At 44.0% G+C, this 14,585-nt stretch overlaps 1 protein-coding gene across 2 annotated transcripts in view; it reads left to right on the plus strand.

The window, feature by feature from the left end:
* The first annotated feature begins 651 nt into the window (after positions 1–651).
* The window catches only part of Slc26a4 (solute carrier family 26 member 4), a 48,686-nt gene continuing 34,752 nt past the window's right edge, over positions 652–14,585 (plus strand). The window contains exons 1-6 of one of the 2 annotated variants that reach the window (XM_050122328.1): positions 652–2,325; positions 2,798–3,064; positions 4,842–4,981; positions 10,272–10,382; positions 11,950–12,134; positions 12,555–12,719. In XM_050122328.1, coding sequence (XP_049978285.1) covers positions 2,901–3,064; positions 4,842–4,981; positions 10,272–10,382; positions 11,950–12,134; positions 12,555–12,719 — 765 coding nt within the window. In that variant the 5' untranslated portion in view covers positions 652–2,325; positions 2,798–2,900. Of the gene's footprint in view, positions 3,065–4,841; positions 4,982–10,271; positions 10,383–11,949; positions 12,135–12,554; positions 12,720–14,585 lie in introns of both variants that reach the window. The other variant, XM_050122329.1, reaches the window with a different exon arrangement.

A 14,585-nucleotide genomic window follows, 5' to 3' on the forward strand; every position in this document is an offset into this window, starting at 1 on the left:
TAATCTCTGAGCCGTTTCTCTAACCCAGGCCTAGAACTTTCTGTGTAGACCATGCTGACCTTGCTATTCTGGCTCTGTTCCTGCTGTGCGTGGGAATGACTGCAAGGCTCCACCTCACCTGGCCTGTAAGCAGCAACAGCAGAGAAGGAAGTGTCATACGGTCGCAATATTGCCCTCTGACGTCTATTGTGAAGTGACATGCTCACTTCTTTGGTAAAAACCCTGGATGTGATTAAATTCTGGTAAATAAGACCTACCCACTTCTATGTAAAACAGGTGAGACTTGGTTTATACAGTCAGGGTGAGTAATTCAAGAAGTTCAATGTAACTAGGAAGATGGAGAGCAGCTGTGTTTACCTCCAGCTCCTCTCTGGTTTTATGCTTTATTTATTCATTTATTTTTAATTCACTTACTTATTTTGTGTGGGGCACATGGAGATCAAATGACAGCTTGTAGAAATCAGTCCTTTCTTTCTTGTAGGTCTCAAGGACCAAATTCTGGTCATCAGGCTTGGCAGCAAGGGCCTTTTACCCAGTGAACCTTCTAGCTGATCCTTTTAGCTATTAAAAGATAAGCCAAGGTCTTTTAGTTACGAGAAAAGCAATCCTACGGTCTTACCAAATTCTGTAAGGCAGATGCTGTTCTGTTCATGGATGTTTATTTTTGCTATAGAAAAGACATTTAATGGGGTAGGAGAAAGCGGTATCATTGTTCACATAAAAACAGGGCATATTACAGAGTGGTGATTAAACCAAATTCCAGAAAAAGTTTTATTACATTTCATTGATTAGTTTTGAGGGTATGCAAGTAGCATAGAATGCTGTGAAAGCCAGAGAATAACTCATAGGAGCAGGTTCTCGGCTGAGAATTGAATTCGGGTTGGCAGCCGTCTTGGTGCATGCTCCTTTACTCCCTGGACCATCTCACCGCTCCCCAGATTTATCCTTAGTATTATTAATTCTCTACAATTCTATATAAACTACTACATTTCATCAAAACATCTTCACACATACGCATTATTACACTGAACCAAATTCTTACAGTGTGTTAGTTACTTCTCTGTTTCTATGACCCAAAGCAATTTAGAAAGGAAACAGTTTGTTTTGGCTTATGGTTCCTGAGGGTTACAGTCCATAATCCAGGGAGGCATGACAGCAGTTAGGAAGCTGGATGATCACATTTTGGCTGTGTACAGGCAGCAGAGAGTGGGTTGAGAGTGCGGCAAGGTCTCTCCTGTTTTTAATCATTTTAAAAATCTCTCTCTCGTCCCTCCCTCCCTCTCTGTTGCACAACCTGGTCTCAAACTCATGGACTCAAGTGACCCCTCCCATTTCTGTCTTTCAAGTGTCCCGGGACCATGGGTGCATGCCACCATGCCTGACTGGTTCTTGACCTCTTTGGGTCGAGTAATCCTTTGAAAATCTGTTGAAAACTGGTGACTCATTCATCCCTCATGGGGGGGAACCACACACGCTTGCAACATATTGACTAGGGGATTTACACTAGAGTTCTCCTGAGAGAAATTTTGTTTCCGGGAATTTATAAAATTATCATGGTCTGTATTTCCCAAGAGGGTGACTGAAACCTGGTGTCCAGAGGGTCCATATTTTTGAGCCTCTTCCGCGTTTGCTTCAGAACACTAACCAGGCATGAGTGACCTTCTGCCCTTATTTTAACCTGCTGTATTCCCAGCAGAATACAAAACAGTATAGATCAGAATCCCCTACTCTTCCTTGTCTGATTCTTGCTTGTCCCAGTGGTTCACCTCCTGATTATCTAGCTGGAGGAGAACAAATTAGAGGCAGAGAGGCAGGTGAGAAAGGGACCACCTACACACCCGAGTTTGTGAATTAGACACATGCACAAAGTGAAAAGAATTTGTACCTAAAGCCGGTGAGTGGACCATAACCTCTTTACCACACCCACTGACTTTTCCACTTGATGTAAGTGAGCCTGAACCAGGCTGTGGATTCTGACAGCCCAGGAACCAGGGCCCCCCAACATGGAAGCTCTGGCCTTCCCTGACCTCACAGCCCTAGTAGTCCTGAGATGAGCGAAGATCCGGTGGCCCCTGTGAGAAAGCCATTGAGAGGCACAGCCCTTTGGGTTTGGGAAAGGGGAGGACGCAGGAGAGGTAGGATTTTTTTTTTCCTGGTTAAAATTTGTGGAGGAAAGATTGCTGTATCTGCGCCCTTCCTTCGATCAAGGTGTCTCTGTTGCTCCATAAATAAAACGTCCCACTGCTTTTGGTGAGCACTATAAAGGCAGCAGAAGACTGTCCCCAGGGCATTCCAGACAGGCAGAGAGCACCGGAGCCCAAACAGGTGAGTTCATCGCAGAAGATGCTGTTGGCTGCACCCCGCCCTGTTGTAACTCTCTAGGGATGGGACAGGTCAGGCGCCAGCGGGCAAGGCAGGACAAGCAACAGAAAAGGCGAGACAAAAGCCAAGTGGGTGTCGGACCTGGAAAGTCGCTGCACCTGTCCCCAAGTGGGACAGCACTTCTGCAGTCCAGAGTGTGCGTGGAGCACACTGTTTAGTGTGGGGAGTACGGGACCCTTTCCCTGTCTCACCCGCACGGGTCCCGTCGGGCGGAGATTTCAGGACGCGGACAGCGCCCTAACTGTACCCCAAGTCCCCAAAGTGAAGCTCACTCCCTGGACAGCGGGGATTCCCGGGTATCTGGTGTGGGAGACATTGAAGTCCTCAGCTGCCTCCCTCAGGTGGCCTAGGGCCGGTTTGTTCCCAGCGCCAAGGACGGCAGGACCCGGCTGACTCTCCAGCACCGCTATCACAGGTGTCACCCGATCCGTGCGCCCTGGTGCCGGCTGCGGACTGCTTCTTGCCTGTCTCTCACCGTCGCGTCCCCTCCTGGTCGGTGGTCCTCGGGCTCGCAGACCATGGCAACGCCAGGCAGTCGCTCGGAGCCATCGCAGCTCGCCGAGTACAGCTGCAGCTACAGGGTGTCGCGGCCGGTGTACAGCGAGCTCACCTTCCAGCAGCAGCGAGAGCGGCGCCTGCAGGAGCGCAGGACGCTGAGGGACAGCCTGGCGCGGAGCTGCAGGTACAGGGGCAACTGGCAGGTTTCTGGGCGACTCCAGGGAAAGAAGTGCTCGCCCTGCGGTGGGGTGCGGTGTACCCGCCGCACTCGTGCTTCTCCTCGCACAGTCCCAGGACAAAGGTGGAATTACTGCAACTTTGTCTGGAGAAACTCCTTCTTGCAGAAGGAGGCGTCCGGCCACGACTCCACTCCCGTTTCACTTTTTCTCTTCCTTTTCAAATGAAATCTTAAGTGCACCTTGGGGTCCAGTGGCTGCTTGTTTCCTTCTTGTGAAAACCAGGCTAGGGAAAAGCGTTATGTTATGAAGGGGCTCACAGCAACCGATGATGGACAAGCCTGGGCACACCAAGGTCAGGATCACTTTCAGAGACCTGGGATTAAAGCGGGGAGAGAGGTGTTCCAAGTGCTTCCGGAGGCAGTGAGTCCCCTAGGGTTAACCACCATTGAGTCCCAGAACCAGATACCATAAACTTAAAACATTTGGCAGACATTCAACTAATTGCCAGGTTTCTTAAGAAACACTTCAGTTACCTAATATCTCTCTCACTGCCACTCACTTGCTTCCTCTAGCATTATCTTAATAATATATTTTGTTAATTCTTCGAGTTTTTTTTTTTCCCTTGAGTCAGGATTCCTCTGTGCAGCCCTGGCTGTCCTGGAACTCACTCTGTAGACCAGGCTAGCCTTGAACTCAGAGATTCTCCTGCCTTTGCCTCCTGAGTACTGCGATTAAAGGTGTGTACCATCACCCCCAGGCTTGCCAGCATGATTTTTAAAAATTCCATGTATTGGGTCATTGGTTTGTTACTGTTCTTCCTTGGTATCTATAGGGGATTGGTTTTAGGATACCCCCCCATAGCATCCCCTCCCAAATTCCCAAGTTTCATATATATGTATATTAATGTTCTCATATAACCCATACACCTCCTGGCAGTTTTAATTATTTCTAGACCATAATACTTAATACTATGCAACAGCACTGTTAACCACTGTCACACTGTAAAGTTTAGGAAATAAGGGGAAAAACCCCTTCATACGTTTATTACATTTTTCTTATTTTTTTATCTGCAATAGGTTGAACCCTCAAATCATGTGGCAGATAAGGAGAGCCATCATTTATGTTTTTAGTGTGTACCTCTGAGAATTTAAAAATATATAATTATGTCTTATTATCCACCTAAAATAATCTCTTAATATCAAACTTGGATGACCTATTAAACTTTGCAATTATTTCATAAATGCAATTTTTAAAATTACCTTTAGAAAGTGGAATTCCTATCTATTGATATTTTTCTTTTTATCTATAGGATGTTAAATTTACAACTGTTAAGTAACATGGTATAAATTCATCACACTACAAGTTTTGTTAAAAAGCGGCTCTAGGCTTGTATTGCCAAAATAGCCCTGTGTTTATTTTTCTTTAAAGAAGGCAATGCCAGTGTTAGAAGCCTAAAACTTAATCTCACACAGAGACTCCACACTGATCATATTCTGGTTGTGTTAGAAAACTGGTTCTTGTGTAGAGATATTTTTTCAGAGGATTAAAAAGGTGAACGAGGGAGGAGACATTTAATCCTGTGTTTCCTAGAACAGTGGGTTTAAAAGGATAGATACAATTCTTGGCAACAACATTGCAAGCACTTCTGTATTTTCCTCATGAAACTCATTATTTTTCTGACTACTTAGGAAAAAGCAGCAGAATTTGGTTCATGACTTTGTGATTTACAACTGGTTACGGTCAAAACTGATGCAGACCTCTTATTTTCCTGCTTTTCAACAGTTGCTCCAAAAAGAGAGCCTTTGGTGTACTGAAGACTCTCCTGCCCATTCTGGACTGGCTCCCCAAATACCGAGTCAAGGAATGGTTGCTCAGTGATGTCATCTCTGGAGTCAGCACTGGACTGGTGGCGACCCTGCAAGGTGAGATGCTGGTGGATAGGTCTCAAGGGATTGTGCGCTACTGTCTCCACAGGGACTCATGACTTCCCACTCCTCTCCCGGTGGACCAAGCGCTCACACTCTTCTCAAGTCCTTCATTCTTCTCTAGGGTATCTTAGAGTCACCTGTCTTCCCTTCCATAAAGAATTTTCCTAGGGAACATTGTTGTTTCTCTGGCTGTGTGACTCCAGATTATAGGCCTGGTACCAAGCCGGAGCTCCGCAGAGATACTGACCACAGCACACAGTGAGAAATACGCATTGCATTCTGGTATGTACACGCATAGCTAAAGTTTGTAAAGCAATACTTCTCCTCACTTCAAGTAATATGTTCTGATAGTCGTTTTTCTGTTCTGATGGTTTTTTAAAAGCCAATTCTTTCAGCTCATTAAATTACCTTATTTCCATCCCCACACAGATCTTGACCTGGAGTGTGAAATCACTTTAAAGAAAAGTATCTTAGTTTGGGTTGTGCTCCAACTTCCCCAAAGCTCCCACAGCACAACAGAACTCATTTGTTTGGTGCATTTTACAGATCACCTAGTTTGCTGCAGAACTAGGTAAATTATCAAGTCTAAGATGCAGCGAAGGATCTCATAGCCCCATGGGAAAATGAATACTCAGAGTTTGGTGTGCTGAGAACTGTGGCAGGAATATGGTTCTCTACTAAGACAGCGCTAGTGCGTGCATTCTACCCCCTCTGATGGGACTGCGGATCCTGAAGGTAGCATCCGAGTTTGTCCAGAGGTGGGAAGTGATGCAGGGCATGGGCCTATGGAGAAAGGGCTTGAGAACAGACTAGTTTAAAAGTTTGTAATAAACGTTAGGCAAATTGTGCATTAAACTCTAGCTATGTCCAGGGAGTAGTAACACATGCCTTTAATTCCAGCACTCAGGAGGTGGAGGAAGGTGGATCTCTGTAAGTTTAAGGCCAGCCTGGTCTACAGACTGAGTCCCATGACAGCCAGGGCTACACAGAGAAACCATGTCTCGAAAAACCCAAGAAAAAAAAAAGCGTGCGGCACTACTGCCCGGCTGCAGAAGCCTTTACTTGGTGCTTTTCTACGGCACAGAGGCTGCTACTGCTGGACAAGATTAGGACTACTCAGTTTACTCAGAGAAGACACAGAGAAGGAAGAGGTTCTGTAGCCCCAGTGTGGAGCCTCAGTTGGACCCAAAGGTGAGGGGTAGGGCACGTCCTATACTGTAGCTGTAAAGTCTGTGAGGTGAGCTGGCTGTGGAGGAGGTGCACACCTTCAATCCTAGCACCTGAGAGGCAGACATAGGTAGGACTCTGGGTTTGAGGTCTGCCTTGTCTATACAACGAAACTCTGTCTTGAAAAACGAACAAATAAATAATGCCATAAAGTGATGGCTCCCCAGGGCTCCTGGGGAATAGGAGCCTTCACCACCCCATGGTTGTTAAGGCTCCGTCTAGCACAGAGATCAACATTGAGTAGGTAGCTCAGCCAATATTTAACTAAAAGGACTGAATTTTATTCCTGACAATAAATCATTTTTATACATGAAAAATGTGGGGTTTTTAAGGGTCCCAGGTACGCTAAGTTGTCGTAGATAACTTGTTTATAAAGATCGATTTTACCACTGGGGAATGGAGTTCGAAGGCAGTGTTCGTCTGGCATGCATGGGGTCTTAGGTTTAACCCCCAGCAGGAGGAAAAGAGATAAATTTCGCTTACTATATGTCAGATACACCTCATTTCATTCTTACGTGAACTCTGCAAGAGAATTACTATAGCTCCTTTAGCAATGAGAGGTCTAGTAATTCTTTTTTTTTTCTTTTTTTTTTATTTATTAAAGATTCTGTCTCTTCCCCACCGCCGCCTCCCCTTTCCCTCCCCCTTCCCCAATTAAGTCCCCCTCCCTCGTCAGCCCAAAGAGCAATCAGAGTTCACTGCCCTGTGGGAAGTCCAAGGACCACCCACCTCCATCCAGGTCTAGTAAGGTGAGCATCCAAACAGCCTAGGCTCCCACAAAACCAATAGGTGCAGTAGGATCAAAACCCATTGCCATTGTTCTTGAGGTCTCAGTAGTCCTCATTGTCCCCTATGTTCAGCAAGACTCACTCATATTTGGTTTCTAGCCATAAATAAAGGACATTGAGCCTATAATTCAGGTTCTTAGAGAAGCTAAATAAGAAGGAGATCCCAAAGAAAAACATAGAGGCATCCTCCTGAATATTAACCTTCNATACAGATCATATTGATCTAAATCTATTTATTTGAAAAAGAATAATTCTATACAGCATATTCATACATCATACAAGGGACCATGGTTCCCCTCCCCAACTTCAGCCAGATACTCCCCACATCCATACATACTCAACTTCATGCACCATCTTTCTTTCTTTAGAAAGCATGCAGACATATGAGAACATACGAACTAAAAAAGCATAATCTTTTAAAACTGGAAAATCACAAGAGATACACACACAGAGAGCCAGACAAACACAAAATCAGATACTGTACCACACCACCCAAAAGCCCAAATCAGGAGCAGAAGGAGAGCGAGCACGAGCAAGGAACTCAGGACCGCGAGGGGTGCACCCACACACTGAGACAATGGGGATGTTCTATCGGGAACTCACCAAGGCCAGCTGGCCTGGGTCTGAAAAAGAGAGCTCTAGTAATTCTTGTCCTGACTTTGGAGTGGGTGAGAGGTAGTGTTGGGGCTCAAATCCATTCTTAAGTTGAACACCATAGTTCCTTATTTTTACAGGCAGCTTGTTTTCCAGAAATAATGCTATAAAGTTATCTTTGCTAGGTAAGTTTCTGGAAGGTTAATTGGCTCTCACACACACTTGCTTATCTCTCATGCACATAATAAACTTTGATGACTAATTCTGTACATCAAGAATTTGGCCATTAGCTGGGCAGTGGTGGTGCACTCGGGAGGCAGAGGCAGGCGGATCTCTGTGAGTTTGAGGCCAGCCTGGTCTACAAGAGCTAGTTCCAGGACAGGCTCCAAAGAAACCCTGTCTCAAAAAAAACCAAAAAAAAAAAAAAAAAAAAAAAGAATTTAGCCATCACTAACAGGCACAGATCTTGTGGATCAAGTCCAGATAGGAACTCATTTGGAAAGGAAGGTCTGTTTTAGATACTGCGGGTAAGGCCTAACTGAAGAGGAGAGATTTAGACAGAGCCCAGGGGATGACTGGAAGCCACCTCTGTGAAAACAGACTGGTCCTGGGGACAAACAGGGAGGAACCAGAGAATTCTGGTGAGGTGAGCACACCAGGGAGGGTCGCTGATGAGGAGATAGATCTGAGATAAGACTGGGCAAGGCCAGGGTTCGGGTGAAGCCTGGAGACACTCTCGGGAACTGCTTAAATAATGTCTCCAGGGCACCTCACTGCTTCACCCTAAACCCAGCCCTGAGGATAGGTTTGTCTCCTTGTGCAGGAGCAGGCAGCACTTAACACCACAAGACGTGAAATATTTTCTACAGCCACCACCACATCACCAAGTACTGGTGAGTGCAGCAGAAAAACAGGCAGCTTAGCCAGGTGGTGCCAGACAGAGTCCAGTGCCCGCTGGGGCTTGAGATCAGAATACTTGGAACACAGTCAGTCTTGGTGCAATGCCTCAGTCTAGATTGTGTGCTTGGAAGCTATTCTGGGGCACATGAATGTTTGGGGGCTTCCAGGTGTAGGAAGGGAGGTGAGGAGAAGACAAGAGAACATTTGTGAAATCCCTGGGCTGAGCTGAGCCAGGATGGAAGTGGGGGCAAGACGGCACAGCGGTATGAACTGAGTGGTTGCTTCAGAGTAGAAGTCTTACGAAGACAAAGCAATGCCCCAGTAAAGATTCCAGAGTGGGTAGACTGGAGGGCTCCAGGCCACAGCTAATGAGAGGAGGGCTCAAGTCAGAAGCAGAGACGTCAGAAGCTATCCTGCAGCTGCAGGGGTGACAGTCTATGGCTTGCTTGCTAGCTGGGCGCTTGGACATGCTCGGAGAGGGGTCTGGGTTTCCTCAGGGTAGTAGGGGGGGGATCTTTTGACTCCTAGTATTAAAAAATAAATTTCTGTTAACCAACAAAAGACCCACAAGCCTTTTATTGGTATTTTTACTCATAACTATAGGAAACTTCCTGTCTGGGTTTTATCTCGGATGTCAATTGGTTTACTTAGTACACATTACGAATTTATTGCTCAGCTTTTTAAAGTGAAGGAGTCTAAATTCACAGCATGTTGGTTGTATCCTCTCATGGTGGAAGGCCCTGTCCTTTGAGATGGCTTCAATTTAGCTTACAAGACATGCCACTACCCAGACTATACCCCAGCGGAGAGTTCACACTTTCAATCAATAGTTTAGGTTTCTTTACAAACCATATTATTTTAAAAATGTTGTACCAAATTCCTTGTAACAAAGATAACTATGCCTTACACGAATAAAAGTTACCCTAAATAGACAATGTGTATAAAACTGCAAACATCCCTGTTTCCCTTGTGTATAATAAGGTGTGTAGGAGAAGGGGCAGAGAAGAAAAATGAAGGAGAAATGGAGTTCAGGGAATGCTAAGTTTAAGGACTTGAAACCTGTCCATAGGAAACAGGTAAGTTTTAAAAATCATTATGAACAGTCTTTTATTAATGACACAAAGGGCTGAATTTTCACTAGTGAAGCATGAATTATGGAGTACTATGTGTTAAAGCATGCTGATTGCTGAAATATTTAGAAAGAATATGTCATTATCCTTTTCCACCTCCCGTGCCCACTGAAATGTTGGTTCCTCCATAGCTTGAGATTCATAGCCCAGAGACTGCCTGGACAGCCCACTGGGGGATCAGCTGCCCTCATCGGGGTAGAGTTGTCTCAATATTTATCTAATTTCTGCTCTCTAGCCAGGAAAGAGAAGTGCAATGATGCCTGCATCCTTCAGAACACAAAGAAATGCGAGTTCAAACAGAACTATCCACATAAACTGGTCTGGGCTTTGGGACTGGATTAACCAAATTATACCGGAACTGATTTGATCATTTTCCGACTGATATCATCAGCCAGTGACTGAATTACGAGCAATGGAGTCAGTTCATTCAAGCAGGGGATGGGTGTAGACGTGCATTATCCCAACCAAGCCATAGTCCGCATCCTAGCATAGCCAAGGTCTGCATGCAAAACAAGAGAACCTCTCAGGACCGGTTGGTGTTTTGAATCCATAAACTGAGTATGTCTATGAAAAGCCTTTCTTTGTGTGGTATGGACATGCTGTGGTTTTTGTTTGTGACTTTTACCTTGTTGGTTGCACCTTTAGGGATGGCTTATGCCCTGTTAGCAGCAGTTCCTGTTGAATATGGTCTCTACTCTGCCTTTTTCCCTATCCTGACGTATTTTGTCTTTGGGACATCAAGACACATCTCAGTTGGTAATTACAAGCATATTTTACAGCTGTGTTTGTCCATTTGTAAAATGTTCCTGCTATGTTATATATACATGCCTCCAGGCCTTTGCCAGTGAGGCACAGAGGAGTCAAACTCCAGGGCCTTGCCTACTTTCTTTATTAAATGACGTTGTTAGCTTTATATGTAACTGTGCTTTAATAAGATGAAATTGAAAGAATGAAAATTAAACCTTACTTTTAGTTTTATAACAGTTTAAAATTTAAAAATGTAATAAAATTGGCTCTATTTAAAAGTGCTCTCTTTCAATACATTACAGAGAAAATAAATCTTTACTGTATCTAAATCCACTTACATCGATAGGCTAAATTTGTATTTACTGAATTATGGTCACCAAATACAAATTCCTTACTTCAGTAAAGAACATACTGATTTCAGTAAAGTTTTTGTGGAAGGCTGGCAGAATCCTGCCAAGACAATTTAGAAAAAGCTTTGTATTCCTTCTTGGCATGACTCACAATGGATTTTCCTTTGGTTCCTAACATTCAAGGTTATTTTTTCTGGAATATTCCAGCAAATAAATGTTTTGATATGATTTGATGTGACTTTGACACCAGCAATGAAGATAACTTTGCTGCCCCATTTATGTGCTGGTGAGGTTTGTTGTCTGGATGGCCCTCTAGAGACAAATGTAATCCCTTCCTCAGCCCCCTCACATGCCCTGTGTCTCTCACAGGCTCTAGCTTCTGACCTGTCTGCAGAAGTGGGTCAGGGGGAGCTTATTAACCTCTGACCTGTCTGTAGAAGAAGGTCAGGGGGAGCCTATTGACTGAATCAACTTCTTCGGAAAACCAGTCAGGAAGAGAGAAGTGGATTTGCCTCTGGCATTCGCTATGTTTAGATTTCCTGGTTGCTAAGTTTGTGTATTGAGGCCTCTCAACCATAAAACATTTTATAATCAAAGGATAGGAAGGATAAGTAAAATAGAAAAATAATAAGAAAGAAGAAATCAGAACTTTAAAAAGATAGGATTTTATTAACTGGCATATGATAAGAAAGAAACTATATTCCAATCCTTTGCCAGTCTGGATGATATTGATGGAGGTTCTTGTATCTGGAGGTGAGGATTTTGGACACTCTAAAAGATGAGATCATAGGGGATAAATATTAAATTGAACAAGCAAGGATTCAGTTTGTGTGTGTGTCTCTGCCAGAAAATCTTTTCTGATAACTCCCACAGCCTGTGCCGTGAAGATCCCACACAGGAGGGCCTGGCACCGTCTCTGTAAACTCACGAAGTGTGCCCAGCACTGCCTTTCTGCCTCCTACCTCCATCCCACTTGTCCTCTCTGAGTCAGGAATGCCTTGAGATGGCTACTCTTCAGCTTCTCCCAACAGCAATTCGTAGTCACACCCAGCTACCGCACACCTTCACAATAGTACAGAGACATGTTGAGTCCAAATGTCTGTGATCCATTATTGGTTAGTTGTTACACCCAGCTATCACAATTACAGCTTTGTAATTGTACGTAGACATGTTGAATCCAAATGTCTGATTTGTTATTGCTTAGCTGACAAAGCCTTTCTCCCCAGGCCCTTTCCCTGTGGTCAGTTTGATGGTGGGATCTGTTGTTCTGAGCATGGCTCCCGATGACCACTTTCTGGTGCCCAGTGGTAACGGAAGTACATCAAACACGACCACGTTAGATACCGGAACCAGAGATGCGGCAAGAGTACTGATTGCAAGCACCCTCACTCTTCTGGTTGGAATCATACAGGTAATAAATAGGCTTTTGTGTAAACGCAGATGAGTGTGATTCATATTTGAAATAATTAGTTTTAAAATATGGAGACTTGTGCATCTAACCGCAAAACAAAGTCCTTGAAATAAAAAATTATTTTTAGTTCTGTTATTTTCTAAGTAGCATTATTTTTTGTCAGATTCTAAAACGACTTTGAAAACCTTGAAAGCTTAAAACACAAAAACCAAGTCAAACAGACAAACAGAAACCAGAATCCCTTGTCAGCAAAGTCTGAGACAAGAAAGTGAACAGAACACGTGATTCAACTGAGGGAGAGCGTGTAATGCCATGGAAGGCAGTGTTTTCACCGATGCAAAGTTTGATTTGCTAGTATTTCCGGAGAATTGTTTCTTCTGTCAGGCAAACACCTAACGTTTTCCTTTCTTCTTACTTTAGCTGGTATTTGGAGGTTTGCAGATTGGATTCATAGTGAGGTACTTGGCAGACCCTTTGGTTGGTGGATTCACAACAGCTGCTGCCTTCCAAGTGCTGGTGTCACAGCTAAAGATTGTGCTCAATGTTTCAACCAAAAACTACAATGGCATCCTCTCCATTATTTATGTAAGTGCTGCGTTATCACTGCAGAGACACCACTGTTCCCTCTCTCCAGATGGAACCTGGAGAATCCATTTTCTGGGTACACTCAGAATCATCGAAACACTGAAATTTCTGAAATAAGCAAACAGTCATTTTTTTTAACTGCTCCAAAATTTCCGCCAGAAACATAACAGATCTGAGGTAGCATAGCAATAAAGATGACAGGGCTGAGATGTCACAGACTTGCCTTGTGGTCCCTCATTGCCTCTGATAAACCCCTAGACATATCAGATAAGGTAGTGGCTGAAAAAAAGTTCAGGTTTGGAGCTAGGTGGGGTCTAGATTCAAACTTTGACTTTACCACTTACTGGCCTTATGAACAATTCACCATGCCTCGTCTCTGCAGAAATTGCAGAATGGGTTCTGCAAATAGCAGCTACCTCATTGAATCGTTAGAGGTGAGTGGCTGGGTAATTGGTTCAGGGGATGGCATACAGCAAGTTCCAGAAAAATTATGATGGAATTATTATTTCAAGCCTTTCTTTTTCTGTCTTGTTTTTAAAATGAAATGATTGGAAATGTGTCTCTCAATCCTTTTCTAATTATGAGCATCCATAAACTGCATAATGTAAATGTCTCAGCAATTATAAGTGAAAAGGAACATTAGATTCAAAGCTGATTCAACTTGCAAAAGAGATGCAAAAGAAGGATCTGATCCTACAAAGTGGATTTTGAAGTTCTTAGGTCTAAGTATATGCTTTATATGAAGTATGTTACAGATGCTTGGGAAATGGTAATAATAGTAACATGATGTCATTCTGATTGGAGAAATGAAGCCATGCAGAAAAGCATCAAAAAAATTGCCCCAAACAAAACAAAACAACAACAAAAAACCCCAGGAACTGAGCATGTAGCTCGGTTGATAGAGTGCATGCCAAACATATGTGAGCCCTAGGTTTAACTTCCATCACAAGATGCATGCCTATAATCCTAACGTTGGGGAAATAAAGGCAGGAGGATCAGAAGTTCTGAGCTATCTTCACCTACACAGTGATTTGAAGTCAGCCTGAGCTAAAAGATTAGAAAATTAGCATCTGGAAACATATAGCCATACACATCTATAAAAGAGCAAGGTTGTGAAAGGTTCTTAGTTTCAGTGCCATAATTCCTCACTATGCGGCGTATTGCTCCATCCTTTAGTAAATGTTATCAAGTGCTCGCTCGCAGCAGGCTGGATACCAGGCTAACAGAATAGATGGAGAAAGAGTAGCACCATGGCTCACAGTCATAACCTAACACCAACAGACTGGAGTTAGAGTCTTGTTTCGACTACTTTCTACTTCTGTGGATTTGAAAATGTTGAATATTGTGTGGTCCTGCAGCTAGAGAAATGGGTCAGTATTTATGAGCACTTGATTTTGTTGTTGTTGTTTTTCTTTTGTTTTGTTTTTTCTCAGAAGCTCTGGCTTCATTCCCAGCCCCACATGGTGGTTCGCCACTCTCTTTCAGGATCCATCTGCTGTCAGTGGCCTCTCAGTCAAGGGTGAGGAATTCTGAGTCCTCACTTCACGCCAGGATTCTGCCCGACTTAAATGAGTAGGGCGTATGCAAGCAACCACAGTTGACGTGAGTTCAGGAGTCAGTGGTGCTGTTACTTCTAGAAGACACTATTTCACCCTGCCCCTTTTCGGTAGTTCACTGAGCCTTCGGGGAATGGTGATAAAGACACTCTACTGACTCTCATTCTCTGGTCTTTGATCAATTGTGAGTTTCCAAGTTAACCACTGCACAAAGAGGCTTCTCTGATGAGGTCTTGAAGCTGCCCCATTCTATTGGCATAGGGACGAATCCAGAGGGCAGTTTGGTAGTTTGTCTGCTTAGCGGAGTAAC

The sequence above is a fragment of the Alexandromys fortis genome, unplaced genomic scaffold (genome assembly GCF_014885135.2).
Source record: "Alexandromys fortis isolate MF-2015 unplaced genomic scaffold, M_Fortis_MF-2015_v1.1 scaffold_201, whole genome shotgun sequence".
In the NCBI taxonomy this organism is placed as follows: Eukaryota; Metazoa; Chordata; class Mammalia; order Rodentia; family Cricetidae; genus Alexandromys; species Alexandromys fortis.